At 42.2% G+C, this 16,320-nt stretch overlaps 1 protein-coding gene across 1 annotated transcript; it reads right to left on the bottom strand.

Annotated features, from left to right (window-relative positions):
* Window positions 1-10,583: 10,583 nt before the first annotated feature.
* Window positions 10,584-15,760, bottom strand: INPP1 (inositol polyphosphate-1-phosphatase). The gene is given in 5 exon segments (XM_074967295.1): window positions 10,584-10,786; window positions 12,075-12,265; window positions 14,403-14,420; window positions 15,089-15,153; window positions 15,743-15,760. Coding segments are annotated over 5 exon segments (495 nt in total).
* Between the last annotated feature and the right edge of the window lie 560 nt (window positions 15,761-16,320).

The raw sequence follows: 16,320 nt of genomic DNA, 5'->3' as shown, positions 1-16,320 counted from the left end.
TCTCCACGTATTAACTAGTACTGATGCCTGTGTGATACCCTCCACAGATTAGCCAGTACCAAGACCCCATGCAATCCGTACCGGTTGAACTAATCAGCTAGTTCCCTGCAGATTATGTAATATCTAGGGGTGTCCAGCGATTAAAAAAATTAATCACGCTTAATCACACGATTAATTTTTTTAATCGTGATTAATCGTGTGATTAATCGCACTGTTAATAATAGAATACCATTTATTTAAATATTTTGGATGTTTTCTACATTTTCAAATATATTTATTTTAATTACAACATAGAATACAAAGTGTACAGTGCTCACTTTATATTTATTTTTGATTACAAGTATTTGCACTGTAAAGAAACAAAAGAAATAATATTTTTCAATTCACCTAATACAAGTACCCTAGTGCAATCTCTTTATCATGAAAGTTGAACTTACAAATGTAGAATTATGTACAAAAAAACTGCATTCAAAAATAAAACAATGTAAAATTTTAGAGCCTGCAAGTCCACTCAGTTCTACTTCTTGTTCAGCCAATCGCTCAGACAAACAAGTTTGTTTACATTTGCAGGAGATAATGCTGCCCGCTTCTTGTTTACAATGTCACCTGAAAGTGAGGACAGGTGTTCTCATGGCACTGTTGTAGCCGGCATTGCAAGATATTTACATGCCAGATACGCTAAACATTCATATGTCCCTTCATGCTTCAACCACCATTCCAGAGGACATGCTTCCACACTGATGACGGATTCTGCTTGATAAGAATCCAAAGTAGTATGGACCGATGCATGTTCATTTTCACTATCTGAGTCAGATGCCACCAGCAGAAGGTTGATTTTCTTTTTTGGTGGTTTGGGTTCTGTAGTTTCTGCATTGGAGTGTTGCTCTTGTAAGACTTCTGAAAGCATGCGCCACACCTCATCCCTCTCAGATTTTGGAAGGCACTTCAGATTCTTAAACCTTGGGTTGAGTGCTGTAGCTATTTTTAGAAATCTCACATTGGTATCTTCTTTGTGTTTTGTCAAATCTGCAGTGAAAGTGTTCTTAAAACAAACAACATGTACTGGGTCATCATCCAAGACTGCTATAACATGAAATATATGGCAGAATGCAGGTAAAACAGAGCAGGGGACATAAAATTCTCCCCCAAGGAGTTCTACCCCAGTCACAAATTTAATTAACACATTTTTTTTTAACGAGTGTCATCAGCATGGAAGCATGTCCTCTGGAATGGTGGCCAAAGCATGAAGGAGCATACAAATGTTTAGCATATCTGGCACGTAAATACCTTGCAATGCCAGCTAAAAAAGTGCCATGCAAATGCCTGTTCTCACTTTCTGGTGACATTTTAAATAAGAAGAGAGCAGCATTATCTGCTGTAAATGTAAACAAACTTGTTTGTCTTAGCAATTGGCAGAACAAGAAGTAGGACCGAGTGGATTGGTAGGCTCTGAAGTTTTACATTGTTTTGTTTCTGAGTTAATCCCGTGAGTTAACTGTGATTAATTGACAGCCCTAATAATATCCAACCACTAATCAACGAGTAACAGCATCTGTCCAAAATCTGCCACAAATCAGTACTGGGAATGCCATAATATCCTCCACAAATCAGTCAATAGTGACATCCAGATAGCATTTCATCACTAATTAGCCATTACTGGCACTCACACACATTTTCTACCACAAATCATTCAGGACTGCCAGTATGCCATGTTCAGCAAAAATTGACCAGAGTTGGCACCTATATTGTGCTTTTTTGACAGTAAAGGAAATAAGAGCTTCAGAATAAATGTTTACTCTCACTATCATTTATGCTTAAATTAAGCATCTTTTAGTCTTGGCCATATCTTTTAGATTGCAAGTGTTATCCTGACTCTCCAACCTCCATGATGTGTGTCTCCAGATACTCTGTCTACAGGATTTTGGTTCTATCTGTACCTGATACAACCTGTGCTAGCTAGTCTTGGCTACAGGTCTGACCGAATAACATAATTAGCTCTGCCCAGAGGCTGCTGCTTTCTGCTAGTAGGCATACAAATAAGAAAACAATAAGATGCTATGGAGTTCTAAGAAAAGTGCTGGACGCAGTCAGGATCAGGAAATACTAGGGCAGTACTTTTTAAGGAGCAACCATATGCATTGCTGCTGCACCACTTTAACTGTCAGAAGGGGAAGAGCTTTTGGCAAAAGTTCAATCTGATCTTACCTGAGTTATTCTGGCATATCACAGTTCATCACCATGGTAGCAATTGGGCTGTCACAAACAGTTGATTATATCATAGCATGAATCAACCAAACTTGGATGGCGTGGCTGAATAAAAAAGGCAAATTTTCCATGCTCTAAACTCTAAACATGCTCTAAGACACTCAGACCTCTCTCACTTTTACAGCATTTCCTGCTGTTTGGAAGTAAGTACCATCAACTACATGCTACAATGTGTAATTTTGCTTTAATTAGTATTGTTACAGACATACATAAAAGCAGAGACAAAAGAGTTAAGAAACATGGGAAGGGAAAAAACACTCGGTTTTTAGACGAGATCTGAAAATAGTACAAAAGTCAATGCGCAAAGAGATATCAGAATCCTGGCAAGACCTACAAAGGAGACGGCTCTTGGCTCCAACAGTGGCAAGTCTGTCTGAAATGCTGGAAAGGTGATCAGTGCTAGATGAAAGGAAAGAAACAATCAGGAGAAGATAAGATTTCATGTAGTAGGCAGGACTGAGGGAGAACATCCTGAATGGAACAGGAATGGTATGGGTATGATTATACTGGCAAGTTTCTGTGCCACAAGTTATACCACTTTTATTAAAACGCTGAAATTAAACCACTGTTGCATCGCCACTGTCCTCCTTGATCAGTTGCCAAGAGAAAACAGGACAAATGTCCACTTTTGCCAAAAAGTGGGGTGCAGAGGAACATGCAGGGGGACAGCAGTGATGCTAGCCCCGCAAGGCGGGGCAGGGCTCTGGTAGGGGGCAGGCAGGGCTTAAGCAAGCAGTGATGCTAGTCCCAGCTCCACATGGGGGGCAGGCAGGACTTGGGAGAGCTGTGATGCCAGCCCCAGCCTTTGGGAAATATGGTCACCCTATCTTGTATGTGCATCACTGCTCATTTGAGCCCTGCCTGCCCCGTGGGCAGGAACAGAGGGTCTGACGAATGGCTCGGTCCAGCCCTGTAGTGTGGGGGAGGGCTCGGGCCAGCCCCATGCAGTGTCCCTTTTTCCCTTTGGGAAATATGGTCACCCTATTAAGGAAGGAAGTTGAGAGAAAGCCACACATTTACAGAGTCAAAGTAGACAGAGAGGGTGGAATCATTTAAAGTTTTAACACCATATGTGCACTAGACTATCCTCACTGTAAAGATGATAACTAGGGTTATCGGTAAAAATAATAAATTGGAGAGAGAACAAAGAGTATGTCTTTACTGCAGTTAGCCCAGATGATTGGCACCAGGGGTTAGCCTTGCCCGGTGTGAGCAATCACACTGCAAAATCCTACCCGAGTTATGGTGCACTCACTGACTGCATCCTCAGGGCTTCTGTGGGCACAGCCAAAGGTTCTTAATGTAAGGGGATGGTTGCCCCTTACTAAAACTTAGTGGGGGGGGTTTGGTTGGCCATTTCCCAGTACCAAAGAAAGGGGAAGGGTCAATGGGAAACCAGGACCCTGAGACTGACAGTCCCCAGGGGCAATGGGGAGAAGCAAACATTCCAGGTCAGCCTGACTGACAGGGCAGGCAGGCTAATGAGGGAGTCAGGAAGCCAGGGTCCTGTCCTCCCTGTGAGGTGGAGCTGCCTTACCAGAGTGGGGCCGAGCTAAGGAGAGGGCCGGAGCCTGAGCTGCGCCAGGGAGCTGAGCTGCGCTGAACAGAGCCTGAGCGAACCAGAGAAGCAGCCTGAGCTGAGCTGAGCTGAGCTGAGCAGAGCAGCAGCAGGCAGTGGGGCCAGAGAAGCAGCCCAGAGAGCTGTGCTGAGAGCAGAGCTGCAGCAACCAGAACCAGAAGGACCAGAGAAGCAGCCCAGGGAGCTGCGCTGGAGGCTGAGGAGCAGCAGGAGAGCTGAGGCAGAGTTGGACGGGGGCCGGAGCTGTCTGGAACCAGGTGCAGTGAGTGGCTGGGAAGCATGAGGGGAACCCTGGGCAGTGGGCCCAGCACAGGGAGATGCCTCCAGCCAAGAGGCCTTTCAGGCCTGACAGGGAGGGAGATGATGCTGGGAAGAAGAGTCCTGCCACCTAGAGCCTGAAAGCATGTGGCCACTGCCAGAGCAAGTGTCTGACCTGCGGCATCCCTGACTTGGCACATGTGAGGAACAGGCTATGAATGTCCCTTACATTCCAGTGACAGCTATTTGTGATGTCCCCATGCCACAGAGCGGGGTTACATGTTTCCCTTTAACCTTTCCCATTTTTTCCTTATTTTTTTTTCCATTGATTGCTGTTTAATAAATTGTATTTGCTTGAACAATATGCAATGATCAGAGGGTCAGGGAAGCGTCCAGAGCAGAGCGAGTACCCCGGAATGGGGACAATCTAGCTCTGTCATAAAAGACCACAACAACATAGGGGATCAAGCCCCCCAAGAATCCTAAGCCCACCCTTTTCAGGGTCATGAGGACTCTGCCACACAGGAGGGTGGAAGGGGAGTCCTCAAGGTCAGGCAGGCCACTGGGTAAAGGGAGTCGGAGTGAGGACTCAGATCCTTTCACTAGCCCATTTCACCAGGGTAGCGTATAAGCCAGGAAATTCCCAACAATTTCCCCGCTTACATTTGTGCTGCAGTAAGCGGAGCCACTCGATGATTCTTTTCCAGTGAAATGTGGGAGAACCTGTCTATCCTTTTGCGCACAGGGTGGAACTGTGTGAACACACTGGAGGACTATCAAAGCTTGAGTGATTTAGTCCGAGTGCTGACTGCAAAGTGGGTGGGTTACCAGCCTGAATGAAAGCAGAACGTGGGCTCTACCCTGCAGCTGGGCCGGCTAGCCTGGGCTGAGTTGCAAGCACTACTAAACTCAAGTGAGAGATTTTTGTGTGTGAACAGGTGGAGTTTAGGGGCAACGTCAGGTAAGAGTCCTGGCTACCTCTGCAGTGAAGACATACCCTAAAGGGCAAAGGGCCAAAACCTGAACTCCAGAAAGGAGATGTCTTAACACAGTGGAGGACTCACCTAACATTTGTCAATGGCAGTGATTCTCAACCCGCAGCCCAATCAGCACACAGCTGCAGCCTATGTGACATTCTCAGGGCCATACAGGTAGCATGTATATATATTGTGTGGATGAGCCCCACATAACACACAGGGTGCTGCATATGTGGCCCACAATGGTAAATAGATTGAGAACTGCTCAGTGGCACTGGAACATTTTTAATAGTGGGGGTGCTGAAAGCACCGGAACTGTTGCAATTATCTTTGAGAACTCATGGAGGATGGATGAGGTCCCAGAGGACTACAGAAGGGCAAACATAGTACCTATATTTAAAAAGGGGAACAAAGAAAACCTGAGGAATTATACACCAGTCACCCTAATTTTGATACCTTGAAAGATACTGGAATAAATGATTAAACTATCAATTTGTAAGGACTTAGAGGATAATAGGGTTTTAAAGAATAGCCAGCATGGATTTATCATGAATAAATCATGCCAAACCAACCTAATTTTCTTCTTTGACAGGGTTACTGGCCTAGTAAGTTGAGGGGGGGGGGAGCAGCAGATGTGATATTTTGATTTTAATAAGGCTTTTGACAGTCCCACATGATATTCTTATAAACAAAGCAGGGCAATGTGGTCTAGATGAAATGACTTCGAAGTGGGGCACAACAGGTTGAAGGATAGCAGGTGTAGTTCAAAGAGTGGTTGTCAATGGTTCACTGTTAAATTAAAAGGGACTTATGTAGTGGGATTCCACAGGGTCAGTCCTGTGTCCGGTTCTATTCAGTATTTTTATTAATGACTTGGATAATGTAGTGGAGAATATGCTTATACAATTTGCAGGTGACACCAACATAGGAGGAATTGCAAGCACTTTAGAGGACAGGCTTTAAATTCAAAAGAACCTTGACAAATTGGAAAATTGGTCTGAAATTGACAAGATGAAATTGAATATAGACAAGTGCAAAGTACTTCACTTAGGAAGGAAAAATTAAATGCACAACTACAAATTGGGGGGAAATGGCTAGGTGGTAGTACTGCTGAAGAGGATTTGGCTGTGAGAGTGAACAACAAATTAAATATGAGTCAACAATGTAATGCAGCTGCAAAAAATCACCCCCAGAATTATATTGGATTGACAGAAGTGTTGAATGTAAGATATGGGAGATAATTGTCCTGGTCTACTCATCACTGGTAAGACTTCAGCTGGAGTACTGTGTCCAGTTCTGGATGTCAGACTTTAGGAAAGAGGGGAACAAATTGGAGAGAGTCTAGAGGAGAGCAACAACATTGATAAAAGGTTTAGAAAACCTGATTTATGAAAAAAGATTTTAAAAATTTGAGCATATTTAGTCTTGAGAAAAGAAGACTGAGGAGAGACATGTTAACACAGTTTTCAAATATGTTATGGGCTGTTGTAAAGAGAGAAGAGTGTGTACAATTGTTATCCATGTCCACTAGAGGTAGGACAAGAAGTAATGGGCTTAATCTGCTGCAGAGGAGATTAAAGTTAAATATTAGGAAAAAAAATTCTAAAATCCTCATCACTGGAGGTTTAAAGAACAAGTTGGGCAAATGTCTGCCAGGGATAGTCTAGGTCACTGGTTTTCAACCACCTGCGGTCCGTGGGCCCCTAGGGGTCCACAGACTATGTCTAAGATGTCCAAAGGGATCTGCACCTCCATTCAAAATTTTTTAGGGGTTTGCAAATGAAAAAAGGTTGAAAAGCACTGGTCTAGGTTTATTTGGTCCTGCCTCAGCACAGGAGGCTTGATGACTTCCTGAGGTTCCTTCCAGCTCTACATTTTTATGATTCTATGAAACATGGCTTATCTCTTGATGTATGAAGCAGCATAAACAGGGCTCTCATACCTCATGTTCAAAGAGTGTTCTACACAGCACACAAAACTTGCATAGTTTCCAGTGTTAATCTGGAGGGCATTCAAGACATTGAAAGAAATAAGGAAAAAATGGCTGTCAGGAACTGAAAGAGAGTTTCTTATTAATATAGCAACATAAATGAAAAAAGCAACCCGTAATTAGGTGAAGAGGAGAAGAGTATGAAGTCAGAGGATAGGAGTGCAAGGGCTGATGCTTATTACACGAATCATAGTCCTCTCACTGTTTCCTTGTGCTTCCTGTCTATCTATTGCATCCAACTGTTGTCTTTTGCTGTATACTTTGATTGTACGCTCTTCAGGGCAGGGCTCTTCCGTTATATGCGTATTCAGTAGTTAGCCACAAAGGGTCTTGATTCCTGTTTGGGCCCAATACAATGCAAAACAAGTATTAAAAAAATAAGAATAAGAGTATATCACATACTCAGCATGACAATGAATTATTAATTTAAAAATAAACTCATTGGACAGGAGAAAGTAAATTTTATTGAGGAAAATATTACTGTATTGCTACAAATTTACTGTACGTGTCTTTTGTACAAATTGGAAGTGTGTGGATATAATAAATACACAGATGTGCAGTATGTACTATAAGCATTGGCCCAGATTTTCGAACATGTCAGAAATGTAAGTGCATGCCTACTTTAGGCACACAAATCAGGTAATTGTGCATATAAATTTTGCATCTGCAGTTACTCCTCTGATCATTTGACAATGTGGTCCATAATGCAATTACTATGTTTCCAAGAGCGAAACAAAGACATTGATACCAATAAGAGAAAAATCCTGGCCGAGAACTGAAAAAGAGTCATGTGATGAATAAGCAGGTTTCTGCTGTTTACATCCTCATGGGTGAATAACAGAGGAGTCAAAAACAATGTCAAATGCAGCTCAGTGGAGTGAAAATTATTATTCTCTACTGATAAGGCAATCAGATAACCCTGCAATGCCACTACCCTTGATGTGACTATTCTGTGGAGAAGCAGGCTTTTAATCTGGCACCTTTACAAGAATTAAATTCATTTGGTAAAGGGAAAGAAAAGCAATGTGTAAAAACAAATACTAACTACAGGATATATGCCTTTCATTTTTACATATACACTTTTACGTATCACTGGGTGAACACTAAGATAGGAGCTACTGTTTGCATGTAAAAGCATTAAGGCCCTGAACCTGCAATGAGCTTCATGAAGGCAGACTCTGACTTCAGTGGAGCACCACGTGGGTACAAGGCTCTGCCCATAAAGAATTCATTGCAGGATAAGGGCCCAAGATGACATTTTCTATTATTTGTGCTTTAGGGGTGAAATTCACTGTAGCACTGGGTCTATTATTTGTGTTTTTGTTAATGGGAAATGTACTTTAAGTCCAGAGTGGGCACTTGATTGTAAAGTATCAGGGGGTAGCCGTGTTAGTCTGTATCCACAAAAACAACAAGGAGTCCGGTGGCACCTTAAAGACTAACAGATTTATTTGGGCATTAGCTTTCATGGGTAAAAAACCACTTCTTCAGATGTAGTAGTTCTTCACTTAATAAATTTATTTTTCAAGAAAACAAACCTCATTCTTGAAGAGGTAATGTAGTAAGAATGATATATTTCACATTAGTTTTTTGGTGCATCTCTTTAGTTCGTTATTTTTTGTTTTGTCTGTACCATTCAGGATATGTTTGATAGCTGTTCATATCTCAGGACTGGCGTGTGAGGGTTGGGCATGACTGATGAGTAAGGAAAGGAAGCCATTGTGCTAGGCGCTTGGCCCCTTCAACTCCCATTAACTTCAGGGGCAGGTGAGGGAACTAATCATCTTGCAGGAGGCACTCAGCATCTCTTACATATGCCCCAGAAGTGATCTGTCCCCTCACAAAGTCATGCCCCATCATTGTTAGTCATTTTGGTTTTGTAAAGCAAGATTTGTTGTGTGTAGATATTCCAAGATATTTTAGAACCAACTCCTCCTCTATTTTCCTCTGTTCAACAGACAAGGTGAAAGAGTCACAGCTAATGGGTCTGATATTGCTCCCACTACGAATCAGTGGAAGTTTTATTAATCGGGTCTTTAAAGCAAGAACTATGTGATTAGAATGCAGTGAAATCTGTATGAGACCATGCATATTAGGCAACCTCTGGTCTTAAAGGGTTACCTCAAAGCATTCTCATGTGTACTATGGGCTATTCAGCTTTCCCTTTATTAGTAGGCCACCTCTACTGAGCAACTGGTTTGGGGGCAAGTTTCACTACAGCTGTGTATCATACAGAGATCTGGTTTTGCCTTAGAAGCTACATAGGCAATTATTCATAAAACTAAATTTAATTCATTCTTTAAAACAAATGAAATAAGAAAAAGTCCTCTACCATCTACAGTAGGTTGATTTGCCATTTATGGTAACACATTGATCAAACAGAGGTTTTTAATCAGAAGACTTAAAACTTTCCAAATGTTTCTCAGATCTGTAAGCTGCAACCCCACCTTTATTGGCTCATTTTTCTGTTTCAGGGGCCCCTTAAACTTCTACGTTATATAGTAAATGTGGCATATCATGCACTATTTGTTGTCTTCTCATTAAGCATTCTTTCAAGTCTACTATTCCCTCCTCCTAAGGATCTCAGCACGGCATGCAGGGCATAGCAGTTCCACTTGAACATGGAATCTTCTGAAATGAAATAAATATCAACAAAACCTTGTACAACTCAAAGGCTTTTGTAACCAGTTGCATGTTGAGACCATGGGTGAAATCCTTTTCCCAGGGAAAACGCCCATTGACTTCAGTTGGGGCCAGCATTTCACCCTATAATTTTAATTTCTAAGATTTATTCTGATGGGACCAATCTTGGGTCTCTTCCTCGAGAATTTAGGCAAACAGTTCTTTTTGAGCCACATACTAGTACAGCTCTATAAAATGGGTGATAGGAAGCACCATGGAATATGGAAAAGCATCATTTTACCTCTCTGCCCCAGAAGCCGGTATATATCTCTTCTACATTGTACCAAGTACTCCTGAGCCAAGAAGAGAGAGATTCAAGGTTACTCTCACACCCAAGCTTCCACGCTCCAATACACAGCATTACTGCCAAGCTAATGGGTCTAACGCCTTGACATCCACAGCCATTCTAACAACACAGAGAGAAGTATTATCTTTGTATATGTTTTGTTTAATAAACTCCATTTGACTTAAAGAGAACAGTGGCACTAGTGAGCAGCAAAATTTTTAACCTCTATGGAATTTACATGGGGCCAAATCCTGCTGAATTCACTCAGTGCTTGGTTCTGGTATCACTTATTCTTGTGCAGGAATAACTCAACTGAAATCAAGTGAGTTAAACCAGTGTAAAACTGATGGAAGATCAGAATCAGACCATCAGTTTTCTCATACTAACTTCCTATTGACTGCACTAGGATTTTTTGCTAGCGTGAGGACTGAATAAGCATTGAGCACAACATGTTTACTTCATAAATATAAATGCATATTTTGTGTTTTAGGCTATACTTAACTGAAATTTGTGTGTTATGAACTGTAAATGCAAGATGAATAAAAACTAACACAAAAATATTTCTCCTTTTCACCTGAATGTCCTTGGATCTTGTGCTGCAAATGGTTGATTGATGACTAACATCAAAGGCATCTCAGTTTGTATGTCATATGCTCCAGTTAAAATAGTTACACACTGAAGCCCAGATGGGAAAACTCCTTGATTTGGCTAGATATCTGTAGAACCTTTTATTTACTGGGAAGTGGAATCTAAAAATGGAATAATTTTATAACAATTAAAGACAATTAGAATCATGATTACGTATATATACAAAGGGTCTGCATCAGTAGTGAATACACTGACTTCTGGCCCCAAGGATGGAAAGTCCAGCTGGAAGAATGCTGCAGTGGCATGAGGTGGCCTCCTGCAACCACCGCCCCACTGTTGCCTCAAAAAGGAGTGGCACTGGCCAACGATGGGGCATGGCTAGAACGGGGTTCTCACAACAAATTTTTTGGCAGCCTCAGTGTGGCCACCAACTCTGGTTGGTTGCTGCTCTGACAATTGTTTCCCTAAAATACTTAATTAACTTTAGAAAAACTCAATAGTAAAAATAACGTACAGTTATATTTTGGTGCCCCTGACCTCCGCTACCTCCCCGGGCCCCATTGCTTCTCCCCCATTGCCTCGGGCTCCCTTCCATGGCCTCGGACCCCAGGCTCACCCCACTTCTTGCTTCTGGACCACAGCGCCTGGTAAAACTGGCCTTGCAGAAGCCCAGAGCCAGAGTCCCATGGCTGGAGCCAGGGGTGGGCTGAAGCCCCAAGCCCGCAGGCAGAGCCCTGCTACTATGTGGGGACTGAAACCCAAAGCCCTGAAAGTGGGTGGTGGGGGTGGGGCTGAGGCCCACCTCAGGAGGCCCACAGCTGAAGCCCGGTGCCAGAGTCTGGCGGCTGCAGCCAGGTGATGGGGGGACTATAGCCGCCTCTGGCTGAACTGGGTGGGGGAGGCTGAAGCCCAACCCTGAGTGCTGCAGGGAGGGGCCACTGCTTTGCCCCCTCCCCCATCTCTACACAAGAGGCTATTGTGGCCGCAGGAAAATCCCCTGGTGGCCGCATGTGGCCACGGAGGCCACATTTGAGAAACGCTGGGCTAGAGCATCCAGGATATGTGCTGTTTGGGGCATCCTCTGCTGCTGAAAACTTGTATGGAGTCCCAGATAGAAATTAAAGCTATCCTTCCCTGGGTGAGTCCCCTGGGAGAGTGGTGGTGTCACCACTGCCTACTCTCACAGGGGGTGAATCCCCCTGAGGCACAGTGGCTCCCATTGGCACAATGGTATAGGTTCAATTATACCTGTAGTAACAAAAGGGGTGAATCTAGTCATACATTGGGGCACAAGGGTAATAGAAGGTTTTTATCAATTAAATAGGAAAAAGGCTGGCGTGTCCAGTGTATACCAATTATTTACAAAGGAAAAAATTGATTGTGTTCATGGTATACTAGCAAGGGTACAAATTCCTCAGTTATATTTGTTCTTCCCTTTTGTTATCCTACCTATAGTATCCACCCAGATACCCATAATATCTTGTGGAATATTTATCTCCTTTACTGCATCCAGTGGGTCTGTAAATGCAACATCCTAATGAACTACTTCAGCTAGTAACTTTGATGCCAGAATGTTACCAGCAAGAACTTTACTAAGAAACTATGCAGTTTTCTCTCATTGAGCAAACTGTAACTTTGATCTTTTCTTCAAAAAACTAACATAAAAGGAGACTGTTTACAGAATTTTTGTCACCAGAGGAAGACTTATAAAACAATGTTTCTCAGAAATCATTTTTTAACAATGCTAGATTCTTCTTTCTGCTTCTTTACTTTCAATACTAATTAGCAAAAAGAAAAGGAGTACTTGTGGCACCTTAGAGACTAACCAATTTATTTGAGCATGAGCTTTCGTGAGCTACAGCTCACTTCATCGGATGCATACTGTGGAAACTGCAGAAGACATTATATACACAGAGACCATGAAACAATACCTCCTCCCATCCCACTCTCCTGCTGGTAATAGCTTATCTAAAGTGATCACTCTCCTTACAATGTGTATGATAATCAAGCTGGGCCATTTCCAGCACAAATCCAGGTTTTCTCACCCTCCGCCCCCCCCCCCCACCACAAACTCACTCTCCTGCTGGTAATAGCCCATCCAAAGTGACCACTCTCTTTACAATGTGTATGATAATCAAGGTGGGCCATTTCCAGCACAAATCCAGGTTTTCACCCCCCCACACACACAAACTCACTCTCCTGCTGATAATAGCTTATCCAAGGTGACTACTCTCCCTACAATGTGCATGATAATCAAGGTGGGCCATTTCCAGCACAAATCCAGGTTTTCACCCCCCCCCCCCACACACACACAAACTCACTCTCCTGCTGGTAATAGCTCATCCAAACTGACCACTCTCCTTACAATGTGTATGATAATCAAGGTGGGCCATTTCCAGCATAAATCCAAGTTTAACCAGAACGTCTGGGGGGCGGGTAGGAAAAAGCAAGGGGAAATAGGCTACCTTGCATAATGACTTAGCCACTCCCAGTCTCTATTTAACCCTAAATTAATAGTATCCAATTTGCAAATGAATTCCAATTCAGCAGTTTCTCGCTGGAGTCTGGATTTGAAGTTTTTTTGTTGTAAGATAGCGACCTTCATGTCTGTAATTGCGTGACCAGAGAGATTGAAGTGTTCTCCGACTGGTTTATGAATGTTATAATTCTTGACATCTGATTTGTGTCCATTTATTCTTTTACGTAGAGACTGTCCAGTTTGACCAATGTACATATACTAATACTAATTAGATTTCCCTCCCCTGTCCACTTCACAAACTCAATTTCACTGACAGTTGGATACGCAAGGTATGGAAGATCATGTCCCCGATTAACATGCATACCATGGAGAACCTCGGTAAGAAAGGGGTCTAAATCCTAGATTCCTTACTCAGGCAAAATGCCCACTGAAATCACCGTAAAAAATTAAATAAAAGATTGAGTTATTTGGTTTAAACAATAGGTTACTGTGCATGTAAGTGCATATTTCTTACAAGATAGTACTTTTCATTAGTCCAGAATTACATATTTACACAATTTAACATCTGTTGTCAGAGGATAAATAAATACAGTTTTATTCAATATTGAAAAGAAATTCGACAACACCAAAGTGAAAGAAAAATAATGACCAATATTTGCAAATTAGAAAGTCTAACGTTAGGCACCAAATACTTAAAAGTGTTGCTTGATTTTCAAGTAGCTCTCCCTGAAGTCATTCAGAGCTTCTAAGAACTCAGCACTTTTGAAAGTCAGGCCAGTTTCTTACATGACTAAATATGGAGTTTGGAACTTAACTTTAGACTCCTACTTTTGAAAATCTTGGTCCCAGCCATTTTTTAGAGTGATTTCCATAGGAATTCACTGAACTCTGTGACTTGAATCAGAGTTGCAGGTGTTCAGCATCTTTGAAAGTCAGGCCATTTAGGTGCCCAAACATGGATTTAGGTGCTTACGTATACGCACTCAAATTTTTCATTTTTTGGCCATGCCCCCCTTACACCAGGGCTGAATTTGCCCCATTATACATGACAGCATGCAGTGGTGTTAGGACCCTATAATTCCTCAACACAGAAAAGTGAGTCAGATTGTGTAAGTCAGGGCTTTAACAGTTAGCCCTGAGTTTATTTGCTTTTATTTTGCAGCGAGCATCTTAACCTTAATGTAATCTATATTTTGTGTGTGTTAATATTTTAGAATCTGGACAACGCTAGAAGTTGAATTCAGTTTTCATTTTAGTATTAAAATAATAGGCAAGTCATTGATGCGCTGATGAAACACATTCTCATGAGGACATGCCTAGACTACCCCATCCTCTGTATTAGGAAATACTGTCTTGATCCTACTCCATTATAGTCAATGGGAGCATTGCCATTAATTTCAATCAGCATAGAATCAGGCCCAAATACACCATGTTATTCTTCAAGTTTTAAAGAAACATCCCAGGTAAAGACGTATGGACAGATTGCGATGCTTATATAACCTTTGAAGATGGATAGAAACATTAATATTAAATTATTCTCATTAAAGATTTCTATACACTTAGAATGTATAGACTATCATATGCCAGTCATAACAAGAGTTGATAATGTGAACGTCTATGTATAATTGACATAAATACTACAATATACGTTTACCATACTATTTTTGTCTCTACTCACATTTTCAGCTGGAAATTAAATTCACTAATAATAGATGATAAACCTGAGATACTTGCTTTTTAGTGCTATCAGTCCAATCTGAGATCAATTATTCATGTGTGCAGCATTTCTGAAGCAATTTTGTATCACTGACATTCCTGTTTCCTAAAATATACCATGTTCACAAGGTATTTGTAATGGGACTTAACATATTGTAGTATTTACAGTGGAAAGCTTCAAAACATCTGTTTGTTTCAGAGTGTCAAGATGAGGATCAAAATAACACAGGAATAAAGTTACAAGAAGAAGATAATAATAACCCCATACTTACCCAGCTCATTAGTGAATTCATTGGAATCCTCCCCAGCAATGTTTTTTTCCAAACCTGGAAACTAAATTGAGTGTGAAGAAAAACAACATATGTTTAGTTTTGAACAAAATTTTAATTTAGCTTTGAAGGGCCCAATTCTGCAAAGTGCTAAATGTCCTCAACTTCTATTGAAGCCCGTGGGAACTGAGAACACAGAGCACCTTAGAAGACCAGGTCCAAAACTAATAATGTAGTACTGTACTCTGCAGAAATTCAGAGATTCATGGTTTATACTGTACTTGCTTCTCATGGCTCCCAAGACAAAGAACCATGGGACCAAAATGAATCAGGAAGCAAAGTAACCTCTTTTTTTTCTGCCACAGAACTTTCTTCTCCAGACTTTGCCAACAAAGCATAAACTTGGTTGGTGATTAGTCATATCAGAGAATTAGTCTCTTGTCCTAGGAATGATAACAGTTTAAAATCCAAAGTCCACTGAAATCAGTGGAAGTCTTGGCATTGACTTCAATGGGCTTTGAATCAGGCTGATAGTCATACACACCTGTCAACTATTCAGAGAGAAGATGTAGGTGATAAATAACATCTAAGAGCAGAACCCAGAGAGGGCGTTCCCTCCATTTTCCCCCTCTCTTCTGGTTTTGTCTGTTTACCAGACCATCCAGTTCCATTCATCCTTCTGATAGTCACTGCAGTGGAACTGGAGGTCCAGGAGATAAGAGCAATGCTGAATAATCTAAACCAGCAGTTCTCAACCTTTCTGGGCTCAGGATCCATTTGAAAATATTTATGGCCTGTCGTGACCCAGTAAATAGTCTGGGGTTGGAAGCCCTGGGGTTGTTTTGGTCTGAACCTGAACCTGCCCCACTCCTTTCTCGAAGGAGTTGGGTCCTGCCCAGCACACGTAGTGCTGGGCAGCCACAATGGCAGCTCCTGCAACTCCTGTGCTGTGGGGCTCGCTGCACTTACCTCTCAGGTCTGGCTGGGCATTGCAACCTCTAGGACTGTAGCACCGCTGAAGTTTGGCCCCACCCTCCTGACTGGACAAATTTGTGAGAGTGGAGTTGTGGCCTGGCTCATAGGATTGCAGTGCTACTCACTCAAGTCTGGCCTACTCGGACTCCCATCATCAAGACGGCTGGGCCAAACTGAGTGGCACTGGGACTCCACAGGTTGCGTTGCCTGGAGCAGGCAGGTAAGCCCAACCAGCCCTGTGAGACAGGAGTTGCCA

Source organism: Natator depressus, chromosome 11, assembly GCF_965152275.1.
Source record: "Natator depressus isolate rNatDep1 chromosome 11, rNatDep2.hap1, whole genome shotgun sequence".
In the NCBI taxonomy this organism is placed as follows: domain Eukaryota; kingdom Metazoa; phylum Chordata; order Testudines; family Cheloniidae; genus Natator; species Natator depressus.
This window is presented reverse-complemented; position numbering and strand designations above follow the sequence as displayed.